This window comes from Cupressus sempervirens, chromosome 3, assembly GCF_028749045.1.
Source record: "Cupressus sempervirens isolate cs-2001-9-10 chromosome 3, ASM2874904v1, whole genome shotgun sequence".
Lineage (NCBI taxonomy): Eukaryota > Viridiplantae > Streptophyta > Pinopsida > Cupressales > Cupressaceae > Cupressus > Cupressus sempervirens.
In genome coordinates, this window is record NC_143120.1 from 571,146,575 (window position 1) to 571,166,217 (window position 19,643).

At 34.0% G+C, this 19,643-nt stretch overlaps 1 protein-coding gene across 1 annotated transcript; it reads left to right on the forward strand.

Annotated features, from left to right (window-relative positions):
- The first annotated feature begins 956 nt into the window (after nucleotides 1–956).
- Nucleotides 957–19,324, forward strand: LOC149567710 (protein NRT1/ PTR FAMILY 4.4-like). Its single transcript, XM_089816663.1, has 5 exons — nucleotides 957–1,029; nucleotides 14,770–14,987; nucleotides 15,270–15,686; nucleotides 17,156–17,286; nucleotides 18,547–19,324. The coding sequence occupies exons 1-5, from the start codon at nucleotides 957–959 to the stop codon at nucleotides 19,322–19,324; spliced, it is 1,617 nt and encodes a 538-aa protein (XP_089672789.1).
- Nucleotides 19,325–19,643: the final 319 nt, after the last annotated feature.

The window sequence follows — 19,643 nt, forward strand, 5'->3', positions numbered from 1 at the left end:
GCTAAGTTGCTCTTTGTGCATCAACTAGTGTAAGGATGAATTTATTCACTTGGAAGTTAGCAATTTCATATAGCTTAACCTTAATCCCATGATCAAGCATCCTAAAAAAATCATTTTGATTCATATATCCACTCTTTCGCAGTTTTGATTCAACTTTGTGCATGCAAAATTGATTGAAAAGACTTTTACACTAGTAAACTTGAATTAAAAAATTTAATTAAAAAAAATAAAAAAAATAAATCTTTATAAATTTTTTTAGTTTAGTGTGAGTAAAGTGAGAATAGAGTATGTATTGACAGATTAATCCAAGTTTAACTTAATAATCTAAAACAAGAATATAACATTAAAAATTAAAATAATAAGTAAATAAAAAATCAGAATTTTAAATAAATATTGTATATTTTTCAATAGACTTTTGATCTAATGTTGAAATTAAATGATTATGAAAGAGACTATTAGAAATCAATTATTGTCCATCTAAATTTTAGAACCAATCATTCAAAAGTCTAAGAATAGCATAACCCTTTCAACCAAGAATGGCATGAAGCTTCCAAGTGTAAAGATATCAAAGACCCATACTCAAAAAAGTAAAGGAGACACTTGCCCTCCACAATTTGCTTTGCCCTGCAAACAGAGTCAAATCATAATGGAAAAGAAAAAGAATAATGGACTACAGCAATTAATCTCAGCACTTACAGGCTTTGGATACCGTGTTATTTTAACAAAGATAGTGAGAGAAAGAAGAAAATCTGATGCAGAATGTAGAGTCACGGAAGTATGGCAGGATGATATTCCATCAAGGACAAGTTATTTGTGAATTTGAAGCAAAGGTGGGGAATAAGATTGTCAGACCATGGCCACCCCGAATTTAGTACAAATATTCGCCTCATCATCTTTACTATTTCAACTCCACCCCTCTCTCACTTTCATTTGTTCTATTCTGAAGAGTTGAGAAGATGTTACCTGCCGCTGCTGCTGCTTCCGCTCATTCCAAGCGTGGAGGAATGCGAGCTGCTCTTTTCATAAATGGTATGTTTCTTATTCTGATCATGATTAGTCTGTTATGTGAGGTGATTTCGATGCTTTGTGAAGTTGATGATAGATTCTATTTCTAATTTTATTTAATATTTTAAATACTTGGAGAATGTCTTTAAAAAAAAAAATTTCAAAATCCCCACCGTCAGAGAGCTCTTCTCGACGAAGAGATCATAACAGTTTCAAGTTTACAAATTATTTTCTTAAGCAATATGAGAATTAGAGACGATCTCAAGAAACGGAAATGTTGACCTTAGATTTATTTTTTCATCTTTCCAAGATTTACCATATAAATCGTTATGTTTTTCTCATGCACCAACTTATACTCACAAGTCTCATTTCAAGTATGAGAATTTATTAACATTTTCATTTCAACTGTGAGATGCCCACCGAAATCATCATTCTGCCTTGTGCCCGCCCAAGTCATCGTACCCTGCACGTTGCAGGTTTACTACTCTCCCTTCTAAATTTTGGATAAAATTTATTTTTGTGGTTGGAGTAATATTTAAATATTAAGCTAGTTTTTAATTATTGTTCATTTAATCTTATAATACATATTTATTTTGTATTGCATTTTAATACTTAAAACATTTTTGTTTTGTTTTGTTTACATTATTTTATTTTAATTATTCTTACTTACAGCCTGCTTTTAGTTAATTTTATATTATAAGTATTATTATATAATAATTTAAAAAGATTAAACATCTAATTTATTGTTTCAAAATATTTGAAAATAATTATATTTATAAAATGATAGCATTTTTTGGATAAATATAATTATTTTAATATCTTTAGACTTCTATATAAAATAATCATATTCATTACATTATCTAAAAATAAAGTTAGGTCATACTATTCAATTATTATTAGTATATTAGTAATGCTAATATTTATTAAATTTTCATATGATTTATAGGTTGTTGAGAGAATATTTTTGTATTTAAAAATAAAATTTATGTTTGTATTTTTTAAATTATATCTCTTAATTTATAAAATGAAAATTGTTGAATTATATAGATATTCATGAGTTATTGTTGATAATGTTAGGGATAAATTTTGATTTATATGGAGAAATGTTTTATAAATTTTATAAATGAAAAATATTTTGTTAAAAAAATTAAATTTATAAATAGACATTTATTATATTATATTATATATGTACATTTATTTATTATTTTATATGTTTGAAACATAGACATATAGTATAATAAAATAAATCTATCTAGTTATAAATTTAAATTTTTAAACAAATATTGCTCTAAAAAATTTATATAAAGTTTAACAAGTTCAAATATTATAATATACACTAAAGTTTTGATTAAATTTAAATTTTAGTAGCTAAAAAAATTAATATTACAATGACTTACATTTTTACAAATATGCAATATACTTTTCCATTTAAATATATTTTGCAAAATGCCTCTACATGCAATAAGGTGGAAACCAACAACATATTTTTAAGAGTGATGCTAGACTATAGCTTTAGTGGATGAAATGGCCCGCAACAATAAGTACTACGGTTGGAGGAGGCTCAACAATTTAGGGGGATGGCTATTAATGATGGCCCATGGCATTCGACATCCGACATCTAGCCATGTCGAATGATGGGGTTGGATAGTCGTTGCCTTGAGAGAGAGCCCCTTGTTACACTTGTACAATGTGAGGTTTTGTAGATAATTTATTCCAACTATTACAATTCTGATACTTATCACTCCATTTTCTAGTTATCGCTTTCAAAATTATATATATATATATATATATATATATATATATATATATATATATATATATATATATATATATATATATATATATATATATATATATATATGATATTTCTATCAAGATTTAACTGTGTAATTTTGAGTCAAACTCATTGACCCATATTTCATGAGTAGTGATTCAACATGAATCCATCTCTCATGAGAATAAATGGAACACTTAGCACTCATTGAATCTAGGTGATGCTCACAGGGGTGAAGCACTAGGACTTCCCAGGAGGTCACCCATCCCAGTACTACTCCAGCCTGAGCACGCTTAACTACAGAGTTTCCTCCATAGTTAAACCCAAAGCTTGCAACCCCATTTATTCTCATGCGAGATGGATTCATGTTGAATCACTACTCATGAAATATGGGTCAATGAGTTTGACTCAAAACTACATAGTTAAATCTTGATAGCAATATCATAATTTGACTTGTTGTGGAAATTATCTCCTACTTATATATATATATAATCACATAGAATATAGGAGTGGCTTTCTTTGGGTCTAATATTCTTTAAGAAAGAGAAAACTAATTCATTTAAAAAATAAATAAAGTCTATTGAATAACGTGATGTACGAGGGTTGTAGAAGTAACTTAAATAAAATCTCATTATCATATGGAAAATAAAAATTTGTTATATTGAAATATTATAGATAAACATTATGACTGCCTTCTTCATGCTACACTTAGCTCATATCACATCAAACACATTAATTTCAAAAGTAAGTAATGTTTGATGCAAATGATTCCATTGGTTAGCCATGTCTTTTATAGTGTATATCCAATGTGAAATTATCTATGATAATGGTGTTACGAACATGTGACATAAGAAGTTTTTTTGACTTATAAGTAATGAAAGGTGATGTAATGAGTTTTTAATGAAGGAAGTCCATTATAAAGTGGATTTGACATTGGTTTTATGAGAAATCATGCATGAGACATAGGATGGGAAGAATAAATAATGTTTGTAGATATAGAGATTGTTCTATTAAGAGAAGTGGGAGGAATATTGGATGTTGTCATTGGATTGATGGATGGATAAGATGAATGTGAAGAATATCATATGAGGTGCAAGGTGTTAGAGTATGATAAAAAATGAGGTAAGTCATAGCAATTAAAGGGATTGAAGAAAAATAGGAAGGAATGATTGTAGAGGGAGAAAGAATGGACAAGGTGGATATATTAGTGGTAGTGATTGTTGGAGTTGAGGAAAGCCAACTCCGAAGACGCCAAGATCACCTGCATGCGAAACCTGTCAAAGAGAAGCCATAGAAGGGAAGAGCATGGAGCACGGGCAAAAACCCTAAACGGACATGAGAAACACCATGAATGCAAACACAAGAAGAAATGTATTTACAATAATGTGATGTTGTTATGATGTTGTGCAAATACAATGAGAGAGAGCCTGAATATAAAGAGCTCATGGAAGCTTGTAGAACAAGCTGGAAGATAAGTGTGACAACTAGAAGGGAACAAACTCCCGTGTTGTCAACAACTAACCACAACATGCATTAAATATAAAATATTAAATAAATGCATGACCTAAGTAAACTTAAGCAATAGAATAAATAATTAATAATTAATTATTTACTCTAACACCCCCCCTTAAGTGCAACTTAGGGAAATGCCTTAAGCTCACAAAACAAAGATGAAATGCATAATGGGTCCCGGCAACGAGGCCATGTTAGGTACCCAAGTACAATGCAAGAAGATGAAACCTTTGTAAGCAGGGAAAGAGAGAAAACCACATGGGAAAAACCCTCCCCTAAAAAGAGGTAAGAACCCAGTGAAGAGCTGAAGAAGTCTCCAACTAGGGAAAATGTCCCCTAAAACAGGAACAATGAGTGATCATGAAGAAGCAGCATCACTGAAGCATGAAGAGCCGCAAATCTGCCAAACTGCTGATCTGAAGAAACCTCCATGGAAGAAGAAGGCATGAACTGAGCATGTCTATATGGTAGATGATCCATCTCACCGAAATGCATAGGTAGCCAGCCACTGCAATCGCCTTGTATATAGGATCAACCACTGAATACATAGTTCACACTATCGAACCATCAAACCATGGATGCATTAGAACACAGCATAACCCCCCCTTAATGCAGACGGGGTGTGATGACAGGCAACTGAGAAGGTGAGCCAAAATCTCCTGCAAACGAACCAAGAACGTGGAAAGAGGAAAAGAAGTACAGACACCAATAAAGACACGGTCTAACTGACTCTGCATGGGGCTAATGTCGTGGAAGGGACACTCACTTGACAAAAGGAGAATGCCTAAAACAGCAAACAAATAATCCCCCCCATGGTGCTTTATGAAATAGTGCATGCACAACTAACTCAAAACAACGTTCATGACTCCCGAAATACAAAAGTGACAGTTTATCTCAGTGCGAGAATAAAAAGTGCTTCAAAAAGATAGCTACAATGATCAGAACTGAAAAAGAGCTGAACCAAAAGAAAGTACAGCCAAAAAGAAAGCAAACCATGCCAGGAAAACGATCCTCGGGCCTAAAATACTCAAAATATCCACCATAGAGCAAAAATGCCAAAACTATGATAGAAAGAGAAGAGGCCAAAAACAAAGAAAAAATACTACTTTTCTGAAAAGAACACAAAATCAGCTTTCCAGAAATATAAAGTTTTCAAAAAACTGACATGGGATGTAAAAGATATGCATGCCGGAGTCAAAAACAGGACTTCGGACTTCAACAAAAAAAATGAGCAAAAAAAAACATCAAAACCTAAAAATACCTGCACCAAAATCTTCGTCTCGGAACCAGCTTTCCGGCGCTTCTTTCGGATCGGAAAAATACCTCCGTATGCAAGAGTTATGGCCAAAAAACCAAAGGTAGGTCCAAAAGCAATTGGGAGAGGTGCATGCAAGGGCTGATGCAGTGCTGATGTCAGCAAGTCAGCCTATTAAATTTGACGGTTTGGTGGCCGTCGCAGCAAAAAAAGAGTGCCACGTGGCAGTATTGACGTGGCAGGGGTGACGTGGCGGGTCCACATGGCAAGGTGCCACGTGGCGCCCATGCCACGTGTCACCCCCGCAGTGGCTGGCTCGGCTGTAGATGTGGCGCAGAGTTGTCAGGCGGAGCTGTCGGAGCGGCAGGCGGAGAACTGGCGGAGGTGGCCGCAGGGGCGGCGGAGGCAGAGGAGCCGCCGGCGGAGGGCGGCGGACGGGAGGAGGCCAAGAGGAGGCCGGGCGGAGCGCGGGCGGCGCTGCCTGCTGCGACCGCTGCGGGCGGCGCGGTGGCGGCCCCGCGGTGGCGCGGTGGCGGTGCGCCCGGAAACACCTTTTTAAAAAAAATTTACGCTCTGCGTCCGTACGATCCATACGGCAGCGACCCTGGAGGCCTCAAAAATTTGCCAAAATTGCCCTGTGACAAAAAATGACAAATTTTATATGAATCCTGACTGCAAACGGCCTTCCGGATCCAATGGTGATGTCCGTTTGGGCTGAAAGTGCTCCAAAAAATTGCTGATCCCCTGATTTGAAGAAAAATTGCACAAACAAACTAGGGTTTGTGACTTCAAATCACAGCTTCAAAATTTCTTCAACGAAGCTGCAGCAGGAAGGCTCTGATACCATGTTGAAGTTGAGGAAAGCCAACTCCGAAGACGCCAAGATCAGCTGCATGCGAAACCTGTCAAAGAGAAGCCATAGAAGGGAAGAGCATGGAGCACAGGCAAAAACCCTAAACGGACATGAGAAACACCATGAATGCAAACACAAGAAGAAATGTATTTACAATAATGTGATGTTGTTATGATGTTGTGCAAATACAATGAGAGAGAGCCCGAATATAAAGAGCTCATGGAAGCTTGTAGAACAAGCTGGAAGATAAGTGTGACAACTAGAAGGGAACAAACTCCCGTGTTGTCAACAACTAACCACAACATGCATTAAATATAAAATATTAAATAAATGCATGACCTAAGTAAACTTAAGCAATAGAATAAATAATTAATAATTAATTATTTACTCTAACAGGGATCACACTATAAGGCACAATATTCAAGTGGTAGGTTCTACATGAGCAATAAATACGAGATCAAAAGATGGAGAACAAAAGACTGCACCACTATAAGAATGCAATAAAGAGTTAATAAATGGTTGAATGACTAATAATTAACATAAGAATATATAATCAGTCATTTAGGGTTGGCTATTCAACATAAAGTAATTTTCTAGTAGATGAAATATTTTACTTAGATATGTGTACACTTTATCAAAATATCATTAGTTATCATTATCCTTAAGTGCATTTGAACACAAACATTGCAAAATTCACTTTTGTTGAATTGTATTGTATGTTATAATTTATATAAATAATCTTTTGAAAAAAAAAACTAAAAAATTGATAAATAAATATATATAAGAATGACATCTAGAAACCAATCCAAAAATTAAAAAAATCAAAAAGAACACCAAGGAAACCAGTACTAGAAACGAATGGGATTCTATATAAATGCAAAATTAATGTAGGTATCTTCTATATAAACTCAAAAATAATGTATCCCTAAAAAAAGCCATGTTCGTTTCTGTGTTCTAAAGTAGATTTCAATTTTCACATCACTTTACTATGTGGAAGGGCTTAAGCATCACACACAAACTTAGTTCCTAGACCAAAAGTGTTAAATAGTCAAAGTGGAAATGAACTTTACAATTATTTATAATTTTGATAAAATATGTATGCAAAAGAATACATAAATATAAACAAAATTACATTTAAATAAAATAAACAATTTACAATACTAAAAAAAAAAAACTAAAACCAAATTAGTAAAGCTTTTTCAATGTTAATAAAGAAAAAAGAAAAAAGAAAGAAAAATATCCCAATGCCATGTACATTTCCCCCCTCAAATCTAAGCACTATAATTGCATCTAGCATTGTTTTGGAATCACTCTCTGAGGTCATAAACATGACTTCATGATTTTGTTGATGTAGTAGATGTTGGCAATATGGATAAGTTAGTAAGGCTAAGGGTTTTTATTTATGGAAACATATAATTCTCAAATAGAAGACATAACTTATAGCTCAAGAATCCATGATTACAAATAGAAAATTGTCTAAGTGTTAGATAGTTTGATATTAGTTCGGAGGCAAATTCAGGATTGTGAAGTCTATAGTGGTAGAAAGCACATGTACAATTAAGCACATGTAGAACAAAGTGTCATAATTGCAAGGAAGCTAAGGTGTGCGAAATCGCTTCCTACACTAATCTTTGAGGGGACGATTATACAAATTTAACTAACTATTGCAAAGATCTCAAGAAAAGCATAATAAAATAATAAAAATAACAATGAATGCATAACACAATGATTACTGTGGGACTTCTGGAAGAAAAACCCCACCCTCCAAAAACTGCACAATGTATTCTCAAATCAAGAAGATTACAATACACTTGCAATGCAAGTTTTTACAGGAGTGCATCACCACAACTCGAACTCAGACTCAAACTCAGAGAGACTCCTTCTAGCACCATTCTTGCAAAATGAACTTGATGATTCAAACACCTCCCCAAGCCCTCCTTTTATAGTGATTTGCCACTTGGAAACCATTTGTGGTTTTACAAAACCATGGGCCAAAACCAAGAGCAAAACAACCATGCCACATGTTACCCACTTGTAATTTGTAACTTCAAGAATACCATTTTTTTCCATAATTTTGTCCTCTAGTTTAGACCCCCATAAAAGTCATACAATGAGTTGTTAACACTCTAAAAATAGCCCTTCTACATTGTTCTAGAGACTAGACACATTTTTAACAACTCATACACCTTTTTCCAACTCATAAACATGTGGAAAACTACCAAAAACAAATTCAAGAATTTTCTAAAAAAATTCTAGAGTTTTCCAGCTAAATTTTCTAGAGTTTTCCAAAAAAAGATTGCAAGGTTGATACACAATTCTCAAAATTCTCCCACTTTTTGAACACCTTGCAAGAATTAGGGGATCCATAGTGTCATGGACTTAATTGCTAGGGGCCAAGAGGCCCATAGACCTCGAACAACATTTGAACTTCTCTATGCTCATGGGCTTAGTTAATGCATCAACAACATTCACCAAAGTCTCCACCTTTTCCAACTTCACCTTGTCGTCTTCAACCATATCTCTCACAAAATGATATTGTACATCAATGTGCTTGGTCCTAGCCCATGAAATGTTGGGTTCTTCACTAGGCAGATTGCACTCTAACTGTCACTATAAATTGTCACTGCACCTTGTTTGAACTCTATATCTGAACATAGTCTTTTAAGCTAGATGGCTTCCTTGTAGGCATGAGTAGCTACCATATACTCTGCCTCTGTAGTGGAAAAAGTGACCACAACTTGTCATTTTCTCATCCAACTGATTGCACCATCGAATAATGTAAACACATATGCACTTGTCGATCTTCTTCTATCAACATTGCTAGCCTAGTCCGAATCCACATAGCCTTGAACATCCAAGGAATGCTCATATCTTGTTCCATGAAAACATATAGATTACTTTGAGGTACCTTACAAGTTTTTGAAAACTCTTTTTACTACATCCCAATGTGCTCTTCCTAGATTAGACATATAACGAGAAAGTACTCCCACTGCTTGAGTTGTGTCTGGTCTTGTACAAACCATAGCATACATAAAACTTCCAAAAAAACTTTGATATGGTACTCGACTCATCTCTTCCATCTCCAATGGGGATGAAGGACACTGTGAGCTAGAAATCTTTGTTCCCATAGTGACAAGAACACTCAATGGTGTGGGATCTTGCGTATTGAATCTTCTTAGAATATTACCAACATACTTACTCTAGCCTAGCCAAAGCTTTCTATTTTGTCTATCTCTTATAATCTCCATTCCTAGAATGTACCTTGTGCACCAAGATATTTCATTTCAAACTTTGCTGAGAGCTAAGATTTTAATTCTATAATTAGACCTTTTCCTTTTCCAATAAACAACATGCCATCAACATATAAGGTAGTAACCAATAAATAATCACCATCATACTTGTAGTATATACAGTGATTAGATTTAGATCATACAAATCTGAAACACAATGCATATCTATCAAACTTCTAGTACCATATCCTAGGACTTTGTTTTAACCCATACAAGGAATTCTTCAATTTATAGACCAAATGACTTTTAGGTCTTTCACCACAAAGTGCTCTAGATGTGTCATATAAATTTTTTTCCTCCAAATCTCCATGAAGGAAAGTTGTCTTCACATCCATTTTCTCAACTTCAAGATCATAAGTTGTTGTAATAGAAAGTAAAAATCGAATGGATGCCATTTTTGCTATAAGAGAAAAAATTTCACCATAATCAATTCTTGCAACCTGGGAGTAACTTTTTGCAACCAAACGTGCTTTATACTTCTCAATGCTTCCATCTAAACCCATCTTCCTTTTGAACACCCATTTAAAATCAACAATCTTTTGTCCTTCAGGCAATGGTACAAGGTCCCATTTGTCATTCCTCTTAAGAGCTTTCATCTCTTCTTCTTTGGTTATCTTCCAGGACTCTGAATCATTCATACCAAGAGCCTCTTCTATAGATTATATTAGCATTCAAAGAAAATATACAACTCCAGTCATTAGGAGAATATCCATACCTTTCTAGTGCTTTCCTCTATCTACTAGACCTTCGAACAAGATTAGGTTCAGGTTCACGATCATGTTCTCCCTCTTTCTCTGATGATTCAGAACTCATAAAGCTTTCTTCAACAACTTTTCTTTCTAATGGCCTCGATTCAACTTTCTTAGGTGTAGCAAGAAGTTGAATCACATATTTCTTTTCTTTTATCTGTTCCAGCTACACTATAATAGAAGAAGGCCTGGTTTCTCTAAAAATAACACTTCTGGAGTAAAATACCTTTTTTGTAATAGAATTTCAAAGCTTGTATCCTTGCACACCATAACTAGATATCCGATGAAGATACAATTGACAACTTTGTTGTCCAATTTTGTCTGCTTCTCCTTTGGCACATGAGCATATGCCTCACAACCAAAAACTCTCAGATGTTTAAGTGAAGGCTTGTGGCCCGACCATGCTCCTATTGGTGTCTTATCAACAATAGTTGATGTAGGAGACCTATTTATGAGGTAGGAGGTAGTGGCTACAACTTATCACCACCATTATAAGTTCTCAAACACTTTATCTCTTTCTAGTCTACAACTCAACCATTGCTTTAAATTCTTTGAAATGACTGAAAACTTTATCTTTACTTCTAAGAAAATAAACCCATGTTCTTCTACTAAAATCATCAATGAAAGAAACATAATAAACTGATTTACCAATAGAAGGAACATCAACTTGACCAAATACATTTGAATAGATTAGATCCAAAATACATGAGGACTTATGAGAACTTGAGTAAAACTGAACATGGTTTTGTTTACCATAGATACAATGCTCACAAAAATCAAAATCAAGATTGCAGTCATTCAACCCATCAATGAGGTTTTTATTATGCTATGGTTCGTAGACCTTTCTCACCTATGTGGATGAATCTCCGATGCCATAACATAGTCTTCTCTATAGGTAACTTTGATTCAATAGATAGAGCACCCTTGGGTACCCAAAAACCATGACCATTTGTTGAAAGAGAAACCCTCTCCTTCTCCAAAAAAATAGTCCTCTTCACAATCTTATCAAAAGTACTATTGTACTCAACCGTGCATGCATCAAGCTGGTACAATGTACCCAATCTGCTTCCTCTCGCTATTACCATAGCACCTCTCACCATTTTCACACTCGCTTTAGAAACTTGTACATGCACACCCGCATCTATTAGTTTACTAATAGATAAAAAATTCTTCGCTAGTCCAGGGATATGCAAGATACCATCAAATCTTCCTATTCTACCATCAGAAAATTTCACACAAATACTTCCACGACCAACAATATCAAGAATTGAGTTATCACCCAAATTCACCTTACCACCATCAAATTTTTTATATTTACTAAACCAATTTCTATTAGAAGTTGTGTGAAAAGATGCACTGAGTCTATCAACCATGCATTGTCACTTGCATGAGTGGCCAAGGCTACGATTAAAACATCTCCATCTTTCTTCTTGGACTCAAAATCAAAATCTTGCTTCTTCTTCTTTTTCTTTTCCTCTTTGTAGTCCTTTGGGAAGTGTCTAGGTTTGCTACAATTTCAACAGATCACCTTGGACTTACCACAAGATTTTGATCTCCCCTTATTCTTGGACTTAGAATGGCCATGCTGCTTCTCGTTCTTGCCTCTTTCATTTGGTCTTCCTTGAACACTCAAAGCCTCTTTTGCATTCAGAGAGACCTTCCTTCTCATCTCTTCAGAAATTAGAGAAACAATAATGTCTTCCATCTTGAAGACAACTGAAGTGCTCCCTATGGTCATGAAAAGGCTGTCCCATGAGTCTGGCAATGAACATAGCAATATTTGACACTTTTTTTCTTCATCCATCCACACCGCAACCAAGGTCAACTGAGTCACCAACATATTAAAATTTTCAAGATACTCAGAAATCTATCCACCTTCTTCTATTGTCAAGGAATACAACTTCTTCCTCAAGAAAATCTTGTTCACAAGTGATTTTGCTTGATAGATCTCACTTAACTTCTTCCAAAGCTTCTTTGCGGTGAATTCTTCATAGACATTAATTAGTATAGAGTCTATAAGACACAATCTGATGAGACTTTTAACTTTTTTGTCTCTCACATCATACTCTGTGGCTGAAGTTGGATTTGTGGGCCTCAACTTCTTTTCATTGAATGCATCCCATAGATCTTGATCAATCAATAGATCTTCTATCTTCAGCTTCCACATTTCAAAGTTTGTACCAAAAAACTTCTCTACATCAATCCTCCCTGATGTGCTTGACATCTTTGCAATCCTACAATATAGAAATAACAACCTCTATAAAAGCTCCCACTCAAACCTTGATTAGCTCAAAAAACCCTATACCCAACAAATAGAACTAAAATTGGTTAGGCTTTGATACCACTTGTAAGAAAGCTAAGGTGTGCGAAATCGCTTCCTACACTAATCTTTGAGGGGACGATTATGCAAATTCAACTATTGCAAAGATCTCAAGAAATGCATAATAACATAATAAAAATAACAATGAACACATGTTCACAATGATTACCATAGGGAAACCCTTTCGGGAGAAAAACCCCACCCTCCAAAACCTGCACAATGTATTCTCAAATCAAAAAGATTACAATACACTTGCAATGCAAGTTCTTACAAGAGCGCACCAGTACAACTTGAACTCAGACTCAGAATCAAAGAAACTTATTTTAACACTAGCCTTGCAAACTGAACTCGATGATTCAAACACCTCCCCAAGCCCTCATTTTATAGTGATTTGCCACTTGGAAACCATTTGTGGTTTTACAAAACTATGAGCCAAAACCATGGGCAAAACAACTATGCCACATGTTACCCACTTGTAATTTATAATTTCAAGAATACCATTTTCGTCCATAATTTTGTCCTCTAATTTAGACCCCCATAAAAGTCATATAATAAGTTGTTTACACTCTAAAAATAGTCCTTCTACATTGTTTTAGAGACTAGATACATTTTTAACAACTCATACACTTTTTTCTAACTCATAAACATGTGGAAAACTACCACAAATAAATTCTAAAATTTTCTTTAAAAAATTCTAGAGTTTTCTAGTTAAATTTTTCTAGAGTTTTTCGAAAAAAAACTTGCAAGGTTGAGACAAAATTCTTAACAATAATAATGTACCTAAGTGCACATATCAGTATAGACAGTACAAACAAAGCTACAAGTCAAACACCAGTAAAAATAGTAAAAACAACATAATAGAGCACAATAGAAACAAATGAATAAGAGTTATAGAATTATTTTGGTCACAAAATAATTACTTAATTATGTAGGGATGAAATCCTAAATGTTTACCCTAAAAAAACATAATGCGTGAAAGCATCAAACCATTTGCACAAGAGTTTTTGTAAAAGAAAAGGGTATAAGTAAATAGTCACTACTTGCGAAGTATGTAGATGTAAAGGCATACAAATTGGAAGTATATTATATGTATATGCGAACTAAGTATGTGATATGAAAATTTGTATGAGAGATCAATGATGCGAATTCTAATGTAAGATCAGAGATTTGTGAAGTACAATAATTACTAATAAGAGGTTATTGTATCTATCCTATTTTGTTTAAGGTACTGAATTGTATAATTGCATGTTTGGACAGCGGGCTCTTCTTGCATACATATGTATTTACAATACCAACTCCTAATAGGTTTGAGAATTTTAACAGGGCCTATTCTTTTAGTAAGGATCGAGACACTATATGTAATTCATAGACTCTTAACAGGATCAATATCATAAACATGATTCTTTTGTTTAGTGGATCATTATGTGGGTGCCATCCCCACCAGGTTTCCCTAGTTAACAAATAAGGTGTTATGAGTTCTCTTTGTGTATGAATTTAATTATTGTTCAACATTATTGATTTACTTTCATATGCATGTTGTAAAGTAATTAATAATATTCAATTGTGGACAAAAGTTTGTAAAATACAAATTCACACCCCTCTTAGTATTATTTATTTCTAACAGTAGATTGTTGCTTTTCAAAAAAATAGGAAAAGCTTAATGGTGCTGGCTCGAATTACCCAATTTTTTTCATCTGTACTGGATAATGATTTTTGCTATCACATTGATTCCTTTCCACTTACTAGTTCACAAGCTATTTGTTCTCTGATTTTCTTTACAAATATGAAAAATGAAAACGGAAATGGGAATGATCTCACTTTTAGAGTTATATTTAGTGTTCCAACTCAAAAAAGAAGAAAAGGAAAATATGGATTTTACAATTATTTGGACCAATAATCTTGATAATGTGCATCCATCTATGTTAGTGGATATTTGCGAAGCCTATAGAACATTCTCATATTTTCTTTTACAAACATGTATGATGACTCAAAACTTTTATTGGCAAGACAGGTGTGCAGGTTTTGGAGACGACGGCAATTGCAGCAGTGGGAAACAACCTCATTACCTACGTACTGAATGACATGCATTATTCCCTCTCTAAATCTGCCAACATTGTCACCAATTTCGTCGCTACAACTTTTTTGCTATCCATCTTGGGAGGATTTCTGTCAGATTCCTACCTTGGGAGCTTCCTCACTATCGCAATCTTCGGCCTCATTGAATTACTTGTATGCCTCTTGAAATCTTTTCTGTTCACAGAAATGATAAGATCAGCCGTGTCATGTGATATTCTTGTCTTATCATAGAGCACCTCAAAAATGTGGATGACTTGTTGTCAGAGTTGTAGATCTCTCCATCATCCATCTTTCTAACTTTATATTATATGGATAATAGATTATAGAATATAATGCCAAACATTAACCCAGAAAAACACTAAGGCAATCAAATAAAAAATGATATTGAAAAACTATGGATAGCAAAAACTTGATGTAACATTTACTTTGATGTAGGGATACATTGTAATTGCATTACAAGCTCATCTTCCGAGTCTGAAACCAGAAGTGTGCGATGTAAGAGGTGTTTGTGAAGAAGCAAAAGGCGTAGAAGCAGTGGTGCTGTTTGTGGGACTTTATATGATAGCTGTGGGAAGTGGGTGTCTGAAGCCTAACATTATTGCATATGGGGGAGACCAGTTTGCAAATGGCCGGAGAAGGGCAAAGTATTTCAATATGGCATACTTGAGCTTTTGTGTGGGAGAGGTGATTGCTTTGACCTTGTTGGTTTGGATCCAAAGTCAATATGGAATGGATCTGGGCTTTGGAGTATCTGCTGGAGTTATGTTCTTTGCCTTGCTCATTCTTACATCTGCAACTCCATTCTACTTAAATAGGCCTCCCCAAGGAAGCATTTTCACCCACATTCTTCAGGTACACATTTCATTTTGCACATTGCTCAATTACATTTACACACAATGTTTGACCATACTTTGCTTTCCACCTTTTTCTAATGTCAAATTTTAATGGATGGGGGTAATGGTGTGAACATTCTTATTTTCATCTTAAATTTGACATCTATTTCTATATTAAAAATATTATTTTTATTCATAAATATGCTTTTTACATATTATGTCGAACAAAATACTTTAATAATTTATTTTATTTGTTAATTATAATTATAAATTTGGTAGACATAGATTGATTGAAGATAAAATTTAAATATATAATCAAGATATAAATATAGTAAAATGTAATAAAAATTTGAAGATGGTAAGACAACAAAAAGACATGTAGAATGGGCATCCATCTTTGAGATAATTGAAAGACATCTAAGGTATCCCTCGACAGTCTCAACAATGATTGATCATCCCTATACTATATATTGCATGACTAACTATCTCATTCTTTCATTTCTTTGTCTAAATTGTGTGGCATGTGATAAACTAGGATGTCCCTATAATTGTTTCATTCACTTCTATGAGTAATTTTCAGAAGTGGAGTTAGACTGTGTATAATTCAAACATTGTGACAATATGTAGTCAAAGGATTGACTACTTAAGTGTTGAACTTACAACTAAATACATTCAAAATATCAAGATTCCAAATATTGATGATTGTCTTCAATATTCATCATTCAATCTTTTGTACCAAGTTGGTTGAATAAAAAGATATAATATTTTAGATAAGTTAAAAAGCTTATATTCTAATATTTTCAAATTGTACCATTACTATTGTCAATCTTTATGCTAATATGTTATATGGATATCCTAGGCATCTTGATGGTCTCATGCTCCACATCTATCATGTTATCAATCTTTAGGGTAAATACAAGTATATCATGTATCACAATAATTCATCTAAATAAGTATCAATGTTTTTATTAAATCATGTGCATGTGTGTTGTGTAATGCATGGTTGACTTATAGGAGCTTTAATTGATAGTGAAAGATTAACTAAAAATATTCAATAACTTGTATAGAATGGGGTATTTTATTTTTTGATTGTTTCTATATGTTTCCAAGATGTGTTGATTGTGTATAATATTTTATAATTTAATATCATATGGGCATTGATAATCATTAATTAAATTACTTAAATTTAATTTTTTTTTTTTGTTTGATTCATATGTAGATTTATTGTTGATTTTTAAGGACTCTATAATATAAATGCCAATATTATGTCCTCTTTGTCAACCCCCCCATCTTCTCATCTATAAAACTTTGTTTAATATAGATCAAAATTTGTGTGTCAATGCATATAGTAAAAAATATATTATAATGTAAAATAAAAGAACTTTTCATTGAATACAATAGTTTCAAATTAACATCTCTTGTCATTTCATAGATATGTGTATTTAAGATATCTATAGTAATTGATTATTAGTTTGTACACATGAGCAGGTGTTAGTGTTTGGTGCTCGTAAGAAGAAATTGGAGTGCGCATCTAACCAAAAGATGTCATTAGAATTGAATGAAAACACATCTAGAAGAGGACATGAGAGAGAAACACTTACCAACCCAGATCAATTAAGGTGCTATCTAATTATCTCAAAACTAATCTCCTTCATTTCAACTTTAAAATCACTCTAAATTTGGATTGTTTATATGGTTCATTTGATGTCATATTAATAGATGGTTCCTATTACAAAAGATAGTGTGAATTCACATGGATGACATGAACCCAAATATGATATGCACTTTTGATGGCATTTGTTAATTGATTGAAAATAAGATTTTGTATTTTGAGTTTTTGGTAATCAATAAAAATGGTCAGAGCTGCATTCTCATGTTAAAATAGACAAATATGTATCAATGAACCACTTAAACAAGTCAAAGTTTAGAATGTGTTGTTTAGGTCCACCAAATTTCTCATTTTATTAATTGTGTACATAGGTTACTTGAAATCATTATAATGGTTGGGTTTAATAGTGAATCTAATGTGATTTTAGATAAGCAACATCTATCTATAAGACATTATGGTGTTGGTCAAAGATGTTTAATGATGCCTGATGTCTTTTAGATGTCATGGCACATTTGAATGCACTCTATTTGGTCAAATGTGCATCTTGATGACTTTCAAATAGACTTTACCTAGAATTTAAATCATTTTATTTGATAAAATGTCAATCCTTATGTTTCTTGAATAAGCGTTGTCCATTTGAAACCACAATAACTTCACTGAAAAACCTATCTATTAGTATAATTTCATATGAACCGCCTAAACAATTAAAGGTACCATCTGTTAACATCACACAAAAGAAAACTTAAGCTTAGAAAGATAAGTCAACTACAACTATTTAATACCTTTATGGAGGAATATATTATTAATATGTTACTATGTGAAGTTTAGGGCCATCCTTAAACATCACAACCATTCTTAAACATCACACCCTAAGGAGAAAATTAAGCTTCGAAAAAATAAGTCAACTTTGACTATTTAACACTTTTAGTCTTGGAATGAAGCTTAGTTTGTGATATTTAAATGATTTGAAAGTGTACAGCCTAGCTAATCTCCAACAAAATGCACTAAAGACAACAAAGTCAAACTTTTTTTTTTTCCTGATTTAAGAAAATGCAGTGATTTATTTTCCATTTTTTTTGTTATTTTGGACTACAAACTATTCAGGTCATGAAGATCAAATACTGAGATTTTTAGAAAAATCCATGATGTTTTTGATATTTTGAAAATTGGTCAACTATAAAGATTTGTAGGGAGGATAGCGAGTTAAAACCCCTTGAACCTTTCAGTCTCTTCATTATTCATGTAGAGATACTATAATGACTGTTTGCAGGTTACCGGAGCAGGGTGCAATAATGGTGGAAAGGGAGAGCAGCACAGAAGAAGAGCAAGTGAAGCTTCTGATACGAGTGATGCCCATATTTGGGTGCACCATAGTAACCAACTGCATACTCGCCCAGATGCAAACATTCTCCGTGGAGCAGGCGAGCAGCATGGAAAGAAGAGTGGGAAGAGGAGTATTCCAAGTGCCAGCAGCCTCCGTTCAAGCCATTCCCTACATAATAATGCTGGCTGCGGTGCCTCTCTATGACACGGTGTGCGTGCCATTCCTCCGGCGCCTCACGGGAAACGAGGGTGGCATTTCTCAGCTGCAGAGAATCGGCATCGGACTCTTCCTCTCCACACTCTCGATGCTCACTGCCGCTGCCGTGGAAAGCAAGAGAAAAGCAGTTGAACCGCCACAAAAACTCTCCGTATTGTGGATTGCACCACAGTTCATCATATTTGGTTTCTCTGAGATGTTTACTGCAGTGGGGTTGTTGGAGTTCTTTTATAGCCAGTCGGTGGCAGGAATGCAGTCCTTTCTCACTGCTCTCACATATTGTTCCTACTCTTTTGGGTTCTTTCTCAGCAGCGCTCTTGTGTCTCTGGTTAATGCTGTAACAAGGACAAGGAATGAACAAGGATGGCTCTCTCACGATGATCTCAATGAAGACCACCTTGATCTCTTCTACTGGTTGCTCTCAGCTTTGAGCTTCCTCAATTTCTTCCACTATCTTTTCTGGTCAAGATGGTTTAAATACCACCCCACTCAGTGCCAGGGATCATAGTGGGAAGAAGATGAAGTACATGAACTCTTAATATTGAGTGCTCATCATTCGAGTCACCTATATGACTAGAACCTCTATTGAACCATAGCTCTACATATATTAAACCTAATATTTTGTATATCAAGCCTCCAATATATAATCCACATAAATTTGGTAGCCATTTATCAATCGAAGTAAAATATTATAAAATAGATTGTGTAGTTTGTTAAATGTATATAATAAAATTAATAAAGAGTATTAATGTTTTAAATTCTATGTGTAATAAGTGAATGAATATTTTAGGATCGTGGTTTGTTTCATAAGGAACGGCTTAAACATC